The sequence below is a fragment of the Ictidomys tridecemlineatus genome, chromosome 3, assembly GCF_052094955.1.
Source record: "Ictidomys tridecemlineatus isolate mIctTri1 chromosome 3, mIctTri1.hap1, whole genome shotgun sequence".
NCBI classification, from domain to species: Eukaryota; Metazoa; Chordata; class Mammalia; order Rodentia; family Sciuridae; genus Ictidomys; species Ictidomys tridecemlineatus.
Window position 1 is genome coordinate 23,987,506 of NC_135479.1, and position 13,184 is coordinate 24,000,689.

General features: G+C 40.7%; 1 protein-coding gene across 1 annotated transcript in view; it reads right to left on the reverse strand.

Moving 5' to 3' along the window:
* Positions 1-13,184, reverse strand: part of Skap1 (src kinase associated phosphoprotein 1) — a 281,306-nt gene that overhangs the window by 17,853 nt on the left and 250,269 nt on the right. Inside the window, exons 10-11 of the mRNA XM_013356957.4 lie at positions 12,502-12,552; positions 3,883-3,983 (exon numbers count right to left, since the gene is read on the reverse strand). Of these exons, the coding sequence (XP_013212411.2) occupies positions 3,883-3,983; positions 12,502-12,552 (152 nt within the window). The remainder of the gene's footprint in view (positions 1-3,882; positions 3,984-12,501; positions 12,553-13,184) is intronic.

The following is a 13,184-nucleotide window of genomic DNA, read 5'->3' on the forward strand; positions in this document are numbered from 1 at the left end:
GGAACATTCACTGGAGGCTCAGATCTGCTTCATTATTAAAATTTCCCATTAATATATTTTAAGACCTCAATTGGAAATCAGTGAATTAAGTGGGCATGAAGCTGAGTGGGGCCTGAGGATTGCTTGGCCAGGTTGTGGGGAGGTCAGCAGGAGTTTTCCTGCTGGCTGCTTGTTAGTTCCTATTCTGGAGCTTAGGTACACAGCTTTGGCATCTCTTGGAAGAGAACTTTGGAGACTATCAGATGTCAGTGATGAAATCTGTTGGACCAGTAAAAGCACAGTGACTTTCCACACAGTCTTCTTCAATGGGTACTTTTCTACATGAAGTGAGAGCCTACTGTGTCTCAGAACATCTCTATGAAGAGTTCTTGACATGTGGACCATATTATTTTCTCTATGAATTCACCAATAATTTAGTAAACTCCTAGTATGTGCCCAACATGGGTCTAAAAGGTTTATTATTAGTAGAAGTTAGCAGAATATAATGCTAGTTTCCATTTCCTGGGTGCTGGGCTCTTCTTTACCCATATCTCTAGTGGAAGCCTCACTATGACCCTGTGAATAAAAATTATCCCACTTTTTACAGATGAGGAAATTGAGGATTAGCAAGGTTAAGTGACTTTCTCCAGGGTCACATAAATAAGGCATCTGTTGTTACTTGTTTCTCTGAGAACAGGACAGGCAATGGGCATTTGGTTAACTATGGGGTGCATCTTTCTTCAGTCAATCATCTCTGGAGAAGTTTTTTTCTCTCTCATTTTCTCTCTCTCTCTCTCTCTCTCTCTCTCTCTCTCTCTCTTTTCTTTCCTTCTTTCCTCCTTCCTTCCTTTCTTTCATACCAGGGATTGAACCCTGGGGTGCTTCACCACTGATCCATAACCCCAGGCCTCTTTTTAGTTTCTATTTTGAGGCAGGCTCTTGTTAAGTTGCTTAGGGCTTCACTTCATTGCTGAGGCTGGATTTGAACTTGCAATGCTCCTGCCTCAGTCTCCCTAGTCACTAGGATTACAGGCATGTTGTGCCACTGTGCCTGACTTCTTTTTCTTTTTTGGGATAAATTCTTCTCTTTCTGGGATCACTCCTACCCAAGGGCAAGACTCAAAAATTCACCTGAGGTTGGGCCTAGGATTCTAGGATTCAAGGCTGGATCTTACTTGGGTGTCTATTGAGAAACAGCAAACAGGGGTGGGGATATAGCTTAACAGTAGAGGACTTATCTAACATGCATGAGGGCTCCCCCCCCCCCCAGAAAAAAGGAAAAAACAAAGAAACAGCAGGAAGCAAGTAGGAGTCCTGGACTAAAATCTGCCATCCTCACTTCCTCACTTCCTTGTCCACTTCCCTACCCAGGAAACTTTCTTCTTCGGGTCCAATCCTCTCTTCACAATATTCCTTTTATCAGACAAAGAGAGAGAGGAAATCAGATGCATCTATGAGATCTGAAGACAAAAGAGCTAGTAGCTGTAACTTTCGTTGTGGTTTAATCTGAGTGAGTAATTGAAGCTAAGGCACATTTTTGTGTGGGGCTCCTGTAAGGAGTCAGGGCTCCTGTAAGGGTCAGGCCCACTGTGTCCGAAGGGGAAATGTCTGAGGTACAGAAAACCTTCCATGTTGTCCAACACGATTTTCTCATTTTACAAATGAAGAAATGAATCCAGGTAAGCTGAGCCACATGGTTGCATCTTGTGCTTTCTTGGGGAAAAGGCTTCCCCAGGTTTCTAGACAGTGGGGCTTTGATGCTCAACAAAGGAGCTACTGGCTAAAGTGGGATGAATTTATGATCCATAGGAGAGACAATCCTAGAGTATTAACAACTGAACTTCTGAATAGAAAAATGGCTAGGGATGGTAGCAGAATGTTCTGTCTGAATTGGTTCATTTGTGCTTCTTAGAAGCAAAGAAATGGACTGAGTCGTCTTTTAAGTTTCCTTCTTGCCCAAGAACTCTGAGTTAGGTAGTAGAATCAAGGCAAATCCTATTTGAGATGCTCCCCAAACCAACATTAACTGGAAGAAACCTCTATGAGGGAAATTTTGTTGTGTTCCTACCTTCTGGTTTCCTCTTCAGATAAGCAGAGATTAGCAACATGGGGAAGGGAGGATGGTACACCCTTGGGGTGGTGGTGGTGAGAAATATTAGGATGATTAGGGATCCAAATGGACTCAGAACCTTCCAGAAGAGAGGAGAAAGAAGCTGATAGAACCAGAGCAGTAAGGTATTTTCACTGAATTAAACTCTGACTTATTAGCTTTTAGTAATGGAGGAGGGGAAGAGAAGTTGGTTTAAAAAAAAGATGTGGAGTTTGTTTCCCCCATGTTTCTCGGGAATTTCTTAAAAATACCATAGCCATGGTAACCTCGGACAGCTCTATATTGCAGGACAGGTCACTGCACAGCCCCTTCTAACTGGAGGAAAGGGACCCCCAGTGAGAAGCCATTAACAAAGGCAAAAGACATGCAAAACAAACAAAATAATCATGACTGAGAGAGAGGGCCAGCAGACAGTCTGGCTCTGTTCTCCCCCCCTCCTGCTGCAGGCACCTCCAGACAATGTAAACAGTTAATTTGTTCACCTGCAGGCTCTGGGCAAACAGAGGCCTGGTCACACCTGAGTGGATAACTCGATTACCCCTGTAATGCCAGCGTGGTAATGTACACAAATTCTATTACACGGTAAACCTTGCTTTCGGGCATTTGAAATACCAATCAGGCCAATGTCCACTCCCTTCTTTGCTTCCAATTTATTCTTGGTGTATTGGAGCTGCACCGAAATGGCACTAGGGTGGTGTTGAGTTAGGGATCCAGGAGAAATCACTAGAAGATTATGTTCTCACTCATCAGGGCCTGTAGGCCTCCTACTCTCCTGCAAAGGGTTAGCTCGAATTTAGTTCTTGTTTAAGGGGCCTGATTCACTGGAACCACTGAAAGATACCTCAGGTACAGATCTGGTCTGTTTCTCAAGGAGCCCTTGGCCTAGGTAGTAACATTCACAGAATAAAGATAAATGGTAAATGATGAGTTAACAACACAATGGGCTTTCAATTTTCCTTTACGAAATCCACATACTCAGCAATTAAAGAGCAAATTGTACCTATTTCAAAAGTATGTTTGTAGACATTGATTGGCTGCATAGAAAGAGAGACCTTTTTAATACTATCTTTAGGGACAGAACTTATTATCTTAGCCTGCTTATAGACCATGGGGTGGTCTTTTACAAGGATGGATCCTCAAACTGTAACCTATGAATTTGGAATCTTTACATTAGTAAAGGATTGGCAATAATCCATCTTTTTTTTTTTTTTAACCCTATTCCTTTCTGATCAACAATACCATTTGTGAGATGGTCAGCTGGGTCTATGGGTTAACTCTTGATTGAGGAAGAGAAGGGAGTTAGCTGGCCTTTGCAGGATTGGATTCACTATCTTGGCCTTATCAGCACTTGGTCAAACCAATTGAGCTAACTAGTTCTGACTCCTCCCCCCATAGGTAATTATATTACAGTCTCATTTATCTACAAATGAAATAAGAAGGCAGCTTACTTAGCCGGAATGTTTTCAATAGTATTATATAGTAATAAATTATGTACACAGCAATGACCTTTAAGTATCCCAGTCCTTGAAAAAGATCAGATTTCAATTGGCATAACTTTAAGGTTATGTTTACTTTATTGTATTTTGAAATTTGAAAATTGATCTCTAAATCTGAATTTTCAATTAAAATGTCCCCTGGCAATTATAAATAAATGGAAATTTATTCTGTGTGTGAGGGAGCCATGGAACTTATCCTGAAAAGTGTTATAACAGAATAATTCTGGTTGTGGTGACTACACCTTCAAGAGTGAAAAAATCAACTTTGGATCCAAGTTCCATACTCTATGTCCTTACCTTGCTCAGAATGCGAATGAGGTCACCCCGTTGGAAGGACAGTTCGTCTGGCTGTTCACCATAACAATCCCATAGTCCTTGGTAATAACTGGCATAGTCCACTGATCAAAGAGAAGAGAAATCAAAGTGAAAAGGACTCTGTCTTTTTCATGGAGCCACATTTTTGTTGCAAATGGAAACCAGGGTTCTGCTAGGCCCCTAGGAAACCTAATATTCAGGGGGGTCCAGATGAAATACAGCCAAGCACTCAGCATGAGCAAAGGATTATGGGAGAAGGAGATCATTAACTAACATTAAATATTTACAGATCACCCCTAGTAGGATGCTATTCAACAATATGATAATATATTTATTTATTAATAAAAGAAAGTCAGGTAGGTAATTTTTCAGTTGGTTTGTAAATAAGCAGCATGAAGAAGTTTCCCTCCAGACTTTCTTGATCCGGGACATCTAAACAACCTAGCTCACCTCTTCATTATTATGCATTTGAAGGTACAAGTCTCTGACTCCTGCTATTCACAAGAGGCTGAATCAGCCAGCTGCTTCTGTATCACAGCTCACATTTTGGCCTCCTCTGTAACACGGGAGCTTCATCCTGGGCACTTTCCACTCAGGTACTATATGAGGTAATCACCAATAAATACTAAAACAAATAGCCCAGTCCTTAAGTGGAACCATGGGGGTGTCTCATCTATTACAACTAAATTCTGGGTGGGCTGGCCCTTTTCCAGCATCTCATTTGTAGACCCTGAACATGTCTGCCAAGATTTATCTGCAAGCCCCCAGGGGAACAGAAACCAAAGTGATCTGCATTAAAAATGAAAGCAACTGAAGATGACAAACCAAGCTTTAGAAGCACTGGAGAGATTTACTGGGCTTCTCAGCAAGACTCATTGGCAATGATGCCACAGGACAGCCATCGATTCTTAACAATGAAGAATTTGTATTGATCCTCTTCTACCCGGAAAGGTTAAACACTAGAGTACAAAGTGGGAGAGGATCTGGGGATTTGAATGGCAGGAGAGCTAATGCCCACTAGACCAAGGATGCTCCCTGTTCCTGAGGACTCTCTGTATGAGATCTGTGAGCCAAGCACCTCCCAAAGGTGAAATCTGATTGATGGGATTCAGGAGTCCTGTGTTCTAGTTAAATTATATGTGTTTTTTTTTTTTTTTTTGGATTCTATTCTACCAATTTCCACCTTTCCTTTCATTTGTTTGGACCCTTCTATGAGCAGTAATGGTATTGGTTGATGAGAATGGGAATAGATGAGGGCAAGTAGGTGAATGGGGGCACAGGAGCCCAGCTATATTTGCTTTTTTCTGCTTGTTCCTAACTTATGAGCAATTCAAACATTGCATAGGGAATCAAAATCCCTACATGTCTCTGGGTAAGAACTTTAGTAGGAATCTTAAAGTGCACAAAAACAGAGGAGGGATAGAGCTATTAGTTAAGACTCAGATATTTCAAACAGAAGTAAAAATGTCAATCATAGAGGAACTTAGGCATTTTTGTTTTGTTTTGTTTTACACAGAAAATTGTTTGTATATGCAGTAGACAATAGAGGGCAGCAAAGAAAATAACTACAGTGAAAACATTCTGCCATGGAGTTAAGAATATATTTTAAAGAAAAATAAGTTGGGAGAAAAAAGCTAACTATTGAAAAGACAAAGCATATATTTTTAGGGATATCAGTGCATGAAATAGTAGAGAAATATCACTAGCTGAAAAGTGTTTTCTAGAGGATATATTATGCCTTTGCAGTTGTTACAGAGCTGATAAATCATCCCAAGATTTTGACTAAATTTAGGAATGAGAATTATATTAACATCAATATTCTTCATGGATTTATATATGGTAGAGAAAATCCTTCTTTTTGTTTTGTTTTGTTTTTGTTTTTGGTACCAGGGATTTAACCCAGGGGCACTTCACTATTGAGCTACATCCCAAGACCTTTTTTATATTTCATTTAGAGTCAGGATCTTTCTAAGTTGCTTAGGGCTTCACTAATTTACTGAGGCTGGCTTTGAACTTGTGATCCTCCTGCCTCAGCCTCCTAAACCTGGTGAGAAAAATCATCTTTATAAAAATAGATTTTCAAAACCTAACTTGATATTTCTGAATGGTATGAAGACTGACAAAGTTAATAAGGGTTTTTCTGGCCTACCAGAGGGTCCCTTTGAGGTACTGTTCCCCATAATGTGCCTGGATGTGGGACAGCTTCTAAAATGATGGATACCATCGTTTTGTTTTTGTTTTTGGTATTGGGAATTGAACTCAGGGGCACTCAACCACTGAGCCACATCCCCAGCTCTATTCAGAGACAGGGTCTCACTGTGTTGCTCAGTGCCTCACTTTTGCTGAGGCTGGTTTTGAACTTTCGATCCTCCTGCCTCAGCCTCCCAAGTCCTGGAATTACAAGTGTGCACCACCGCACCTGCCACCTTTGGTTTTTATATATAAAAGTGACTTGACATTGGGCATATAGGGACCTGAGAAAAATACCCGAAAAAAGACTTATGCTGAAAGCATAAATCACAGGGAAAGCAGGAAGCTAGGAGGAAAACAGAAGCCTTCCAGGAAAAACTAAAGATAAAAAAGGACTTTGGAGTTCCAGAATCCAGAGATAGTATAGACTAGTCCAAGAATAATCAGAACTAGACCCATTTTATGATAGCTCTGAAAAACAGGCAGAATGAAGGGCTAAAGGGAGAAAATATTGAACTTACTGGCTAGTAGTATTCTGGATTTAGAAGTAAGGAATGATTCTTTATCTGGGCAAGACTGGACTCTGTATTGCAGACTCCCTATTTAACATGATTTTTTTTTTTTGGTACTAGGGATTGAACCCAGGGGACTTAACCATTGAGCCACATCCTTAGCCCTATTTATTTATTATTATTTTTTTTTGAAAAATATTTATTTTTAGTTGTAGGTGGACACAATAACCTTTATTTTATTTATATTCGGTGTTGAGGCTCGAACCCAGTGCCTCATGTGTGCTAGGCAAGCAGTTCAGCCACTGAGCCACAACCCCAGCCCTATTTATTTATTATTTTGAGACAGGGTCTCACTAAGTGGCTCAGGATCTCACTAAGTTGCTGAGGCTGGTTCTGAACTCATGATCCTTCCGCCTCAAAGTCCTGTGTTTCTGGGATTACAGGCCACCCCTCCCGGCAACACATATAGGGATTTACATTTATGTGTATATGTGTGCAACTTCACAATTCATTCCTCAGCATCCAACAATCATGCGCACGACACCTGCAAAATGCCAGGGACTGTGCTGGACACAAGGAATTCCAAACTGACCACACATGGTTCTTGCTTCCAAGGCTGCCATCTAGTAGGGGAGGCACCATGGGACAAATAGTGTAAATATTTATTTATTTATGATTGCAATGTATCTGTGAAAAAGTTGAGAATACTATGTATAATAGGGAATTTGCCATAGTCTGAGGGGGTCAAGGAAGGCTTCTCTGAGGCTTCAGCTGCATTTGAAAATCCAACCTAGGGGGTGTTACTTTCTGACCTTGAAAGGGGAAGAGGTGAGGTTGAGGGGGGATTCATTCCTGAAGCCTGCCCTCATAAAGGGCTTGAAGGTCCAAAAGCCTGCCGGGTTAGTTCAGGTTTGCCCTAACCTTGTCCAGATTATCCTACAAACAGGTGAATGCACTCGGACACTTTGACTTCTTTAGAGCAGTGAAAGGAATTGAGAGCTCAGGAGCTTGGCTCCCCTCTGTGGGTTGTGTTTAGGTTTCTTTAGGTTTATACTACTCTGGCAGCAGCCTGAGATCAGAAATGGTGCAGTATTCTGACCATTTAATTAATTCAAAACATCCTCATTCTCATTTTGAGGACATTATTCCATCTAATTATTTTTTTTTTCCAGTCTGTCCATTTGGAATGAAAAACAAAAGAATAAAGCTTAATGCCAGCATTTCTCAATGTCTCTCCAAAAAACGTAACTCTGCACTAAATAAAGCCTGGTAATTCAAAAGCAAAGCACTAATATATTCAGCATAAAACAGACAGAGGACCTAGAGCAATAATGACACCACTAATAACTAAAACAGTTATAACAATTAACAACAATTACAATGATAGAGAAGCTAATGGGTATGATCACTGCATTTAAATTGCCAGCAAAGCTGAGAAGGACTTTCTCTAGAGGAAAAAAAAAGTGTGCGTGTCTGTTGGGGGGAGCATCTTCTTTTCTTTATCTCATGTAAGGGAAGCTGAGTTCCAAGCAGACAAATTGTCATTGGAAGATCAGAAGAAGACCAGGTTAAAAAAGAAATAGTATTGTAGCTGGGCTTGGTGGTGCACACCTGTAATCCCAGTAGCTTGGGAGACTGAGGCAGAAGGAATGCAAGTTCAAGGTCAGTCTCAGCAATTTAGCAAGATCCTAAGCAATTTAGTGAGGCCTTGACTCATAATTTAAACAAACAAACAAACAAACAAATAAATAAAAAGGGCTGGGGATATGACCCTGAGTTCAATCCCTAGTACTCCCCCCACCCAAAAAAAAAAAAAAGAAAAAAAAGAAAAAGAATTGTTTTCCTCTTTTTCAGGTATTTGTTGCATGGCATTTGTCACTACAGGCCAAGTTCTTTGTAACCAGTAATAGTCATTTCTTCAGTTACTGAGTCCAAATGGTGCTATTGTTAACAGAGTCCATGAAAATTAAACGTCAGTATGTGCAAAGTTCTAGGGTCAAAGGGCCTGGACACCTCTCTGCCTTTCCCCTTCTTTAGGGATAGCAGAACCGGGCAGTGTTCCTTCAAGGGTTCAGCTTTTGTTTAGGAAACGTTTTGGGTAGCTCCAGAATTCAAGCTGTGACTGGGCAAAAGAGACTGAAGTCAGGTCAGCACGTTGTGTACATTTTCTTAAGGGGTAAAAGACTGTGTCAATGAGACCTGGCACTGGGTACACCATTTAAATTATGGAAAAGAGAGGGAAAACTGAGAGGAAGATGAAAGCTAATCCTATCAGAGCATGGCACAATGAGGCTTGGACAAAAAAGGCCAAAGCAGAGATTCACTGAAGGTATTGGAAATGTTCTCCAGCCCAGGCCAGAAAGACCATTTTGTTCAGTTCATTCCCATAGACTCTGATATTTTATTAACTATTTTAGAAGGAAGGTATGAAATCTCCATTGACTGTGGCACCAGAGCAGGAAGTTTCTCTTTGGAAGTGAGGAACGCTCACAGATCCTTGATTTTTCACCTCATATGCTCCTTTTACAGGGTCAAAATTTTAGCTGGTTGAAGCTCAATTCATGGTTGGTGTTAAAAAATGGATTTCAGGCTAAGTGCAGTGGCGCACATTTGTCATCCAAGTGGCTCAGGAGGCTGAGGCAGGAGGATCGCGGGTTCAAAGTCAGCCTCGGCAACTTAGTGAGGCCTTAAGCAAATCAGTGAGACCTTGTCTCTAAATAAAATACAAAAAAGGGCTGGAGATGTGGCTCAGTGATTAAGTGCCCCTGAGTTCAACTCAATTACCAAAAAAAAAAAAAAAAAAAAAAAAAAAAAGAAAAAATCAACAACAACAAAATGATCTTAAAGGTAAGACCTGCAAGGGCCTGCACCTTTGTTTCTTTGGGGAGCAATTCTACACAGGTGAATGTATAAATGAGTCCTCAGAGGGCCTCCCAGATAAAATTCTTATAGGCAACCATTTTCTGCCTTCCTGAAATTACTGAATGCTTAAAAGACCATAATAGTGGTCTTCAGATTGTCCATAATTTCAGAGGAAAAATGATACCTTGGTCAGGGATTTGAGGTATCTAAGGATGATTTCCATAGCTGCTTTTTAGTTGACATGGTACAAACAGCATGGAGTGAGTTTTATTTCTGGTTACCTTGATATAACCTCTTCATGATAAGGAAGGGAGATAAGCTCTCATCACCCAGATCCTTCGTGTTACACTGTTTGGCTGATGGGCTGGAATTTACTGAAAATCTGAGGTGTTGAAGAGTCACTCATTAAAATAACCCTGTTACTAACAGTCATGCTGTAAACCGAGCTCTTTATAGATTGAACAATCAATACTACAAGGCTGTGATAGATTTTCTAGGTAACAGAATAAAATAAAAGAAATTGCATCTTACAGGGTCATTAACACTCAATAAGGATAAACTGAATTCCTTCCCTCCTCCCACTCTGATAAGATCTAGGCCTTGAAATGTTAGCAGTTCCATCAGCAAAAAGCATAGCATCCTAGGAACAGGATCCGTGGGATGGCAGAGAAAAGTACTTGGATTTTAAAGATAATCCTGCTAGTCATAGTTTCTTTTAGGTGAAAAGGAAGAAGGGGCAGGGCAATTTGCTTAAAATGTTTTTATCCCTCTCCAAAAGGTAAATAACACCTGAGAAAAACTAAATGAAGAAAACTTACGTAGCATGTGTACAACCTAAGAATTCAGACTGGCCCAGAGCTCTCTCTGCCTTTTAAATGCCTTGGTTGAGGCTGCCTGCCTTTCCCCTAGACCTCTCTGTCTTATTGTTATAAAACTCAGGGATGACATCTGGATGTTACATATTTGTTGCTCTGTTTCTATAGCTCCTTTGGAGAAAAGGCACTCTATAAATTCAATAAATAAATAAGTAAACACAAATAATAAAAATTCCTGCCTCAGATTCTGCAGAGAGAGCGAAAAGTCCTCCTGTTTTTTAATCACTAAGTCACTAATCATTATAACTGGTGGGAAGCGTAAACCATAGAAACATATTTAGAGCTTGCTATACTTTAACAACACCTATTGGAGGCAGAAAGCATGAGGAACAAAAGGGTCTTCTTCTTCTTCTTTTTTTTTTTTTTAATCTACTTGAATTATACCTGTTGGAACAATTAAGAAATAAATCTTCCTTTCACCTTCCAGATAGAGCCTTAGAAAGAGCCAAGTGTAAGAAGGAAATGAGGGCTGGAATTGTGGCTCAGTGGCAGAGCACTTGCCTCACATGTATGAGGCACTGGGTTCGATCCTCAGCACCATATAAAAATAAAATAAATAAAATAAAGGTATTTTGTCTGTCTCCAACTAAAAAAAAAATATTTATTTATTTTAAAGAGAGAGTGAGAGAGTGAGAGAGGAGAGAGAGAGAGAGAGAGAGAGAGAGAGAGAGAGAGAATTTTTTTTAATGTTTATTTTTTAGTTCTCGGCGGACACAACATCTTTGTTGGTATGTGGTGCTGAGGATTGAACCCGGGCCGCACACATGCCAGGCGAGCGCGCTACCGCTTGAGCCACATCCCCAGCCCCCCAAAAAAAAATTTAAAAAAAGAAGAAGAAGGAAATGAGATGGTAGAGGAGTCTGAAATTGAATTTTAGATTTTCCCCGAAGACTGTTGGTTCCTGATGGAGTTTAATATAATGCTGATCACAGGAAGCTTACAGTTATTCTGCCCAAGTGGTCCATACTGAGTGTTTCTTTTCCACTTTTGGTGATGGAAGTTGGTTGAGAAAAGACTTATATGGGACATGGGTTGGTCAGAACAGATTTTTTGTTGGAATTCTGTACAGCAGGTAGAAAACAGTGAGCGGATTTAATTTCATGTGTCAATTATGACAAGCTACATCTCCTGCCCTTTTTTTAAATTTTGAGACAGGGTCTTGCTAACTTGCCAAGTCTGGGCTTGAACTTGAGATCCTCCTGTCTCAGCCTCCAGAGTAGCTGCGATTGCAGGTAGGTGCCAGCTTCACACACATCCTTTTAAAGATTCACTTCCTATAGAAAATTAAAAAGGGGGCTTTCCTGATGGATAAGAAAGGGAAGAAGAGGCAGAAGGGAAGGAGAAAAGAGGAGAGTTGGAAAAAGGTAAGATCAGAGAAATGGAGAGGGAGCAGGGAGGGGAAAAAGAAAGAACTCTGAAGCTTAAAATTTTCCTAGACTCTAAGAAAAAAAATCAGCTACTATATAAATCAGTCCCGATTCGGGCTCTGCTGATGGAACGAATGTCCTTGAGGTGGCCCTGGCAACATGTAGCATTCCTTTACTGACAATGAAGGAATAGGTCCTTGGTCCACTTAGAGAGGCTTCCAGGGGCACCTGACCTTAGGAGGGATGGGCTCACTAACAGCCTGAAGCATGGTTAACAGTCTGGGATGAATAAGATGTAATTTTGTATTCAACAAACCTGTTACATATTCATTTCCAAAAGTGCCTGGAATCAAACCAGGCCATCAGAAGTCAGCCTCACCAGGCAATTCTATCCTTCACTCCATGTTCACTTTTCAGATCTGACACATTTCCATTCCCCTCTGAACTTGCAATCTCTGGGCCTCTCAGAGAAGAGACATTTCCATTCTTTCCATTCTCAATCCCGTGATCTCTTAGAGATGAGGCAATTCTATTTTCACTGTACTGATTTAAGAAATACTGATAGGAAAAAATAAATATCTGGTTTGGCTTCCCACCCTGTCTCGGATAAATCTTAGTGGTTCTGGGAACATTAATTAAAGTGAATGAGTGGCTGTTTTTCAAGTTAAGGTATATCCCTGTCTGATCATTTTATTTGGGGCTTCTGGGGTCATATACTCTATTCAGTATCCTATTAATTAGTGAGTCCAGGCTGGAACATCCCTCCCCACGCTGTGCATCTATGAGCCCTTATACCTCCTTTTTGCCGAGTGCCACGTTCATCCTCTTCCAGATCGTGCTCTTCATCTGAGGGGACAAACGATCAGCATTAGTGGTCAGTAGGGCACAGTCTCATACTGAGGGGGTTGCATTTCTCTGAGTCCATCATGCTTTCTTGTTTAAGGAAAGTTTAATTACTATGTTCTCTTTTTCTTTTGAAAAAGCTCTCTCACCTTCAAACAGGCTCTGTCCTCTTTCCCTATCCTTCCATCTCTTCACAAACATTTTAAAGTGCTTACTATGTGCAAGGTGCTGGATTAGGAACTGGGGGCAAGCAACAGATGAGACTGTTGGGGTCCCTGCCCTTGTGCTGTCTATAATCCTGGGGGTTATTGACTGCTACTACTAGAATCTAATCCTTTCCCCTCAAACTCCATTTCTCCTTTCTTTCTGGAATTCTCTTCCATATTTATTATCTCCATGCAAGCATCTGGCTTGGTTTTAGGCCCTCCAGAGTTAGGAAGTGGGGTGTGTGTATGTCTCTCTGTGTGTGCATCTCTGTGTGTGTTTGTGTGAGAGAGAGAGAGAGAGAAAGAGAGAGAGTTTGGAAGTGGGTGTTTAAACCCTTTGTGATTAATTAGTTCTTAATGTATCTATGTTTGTTCAGCTGTAGTGGAGGCTGGTCATGTACATCATTTTATGTTTCTAGTACTTGGGGC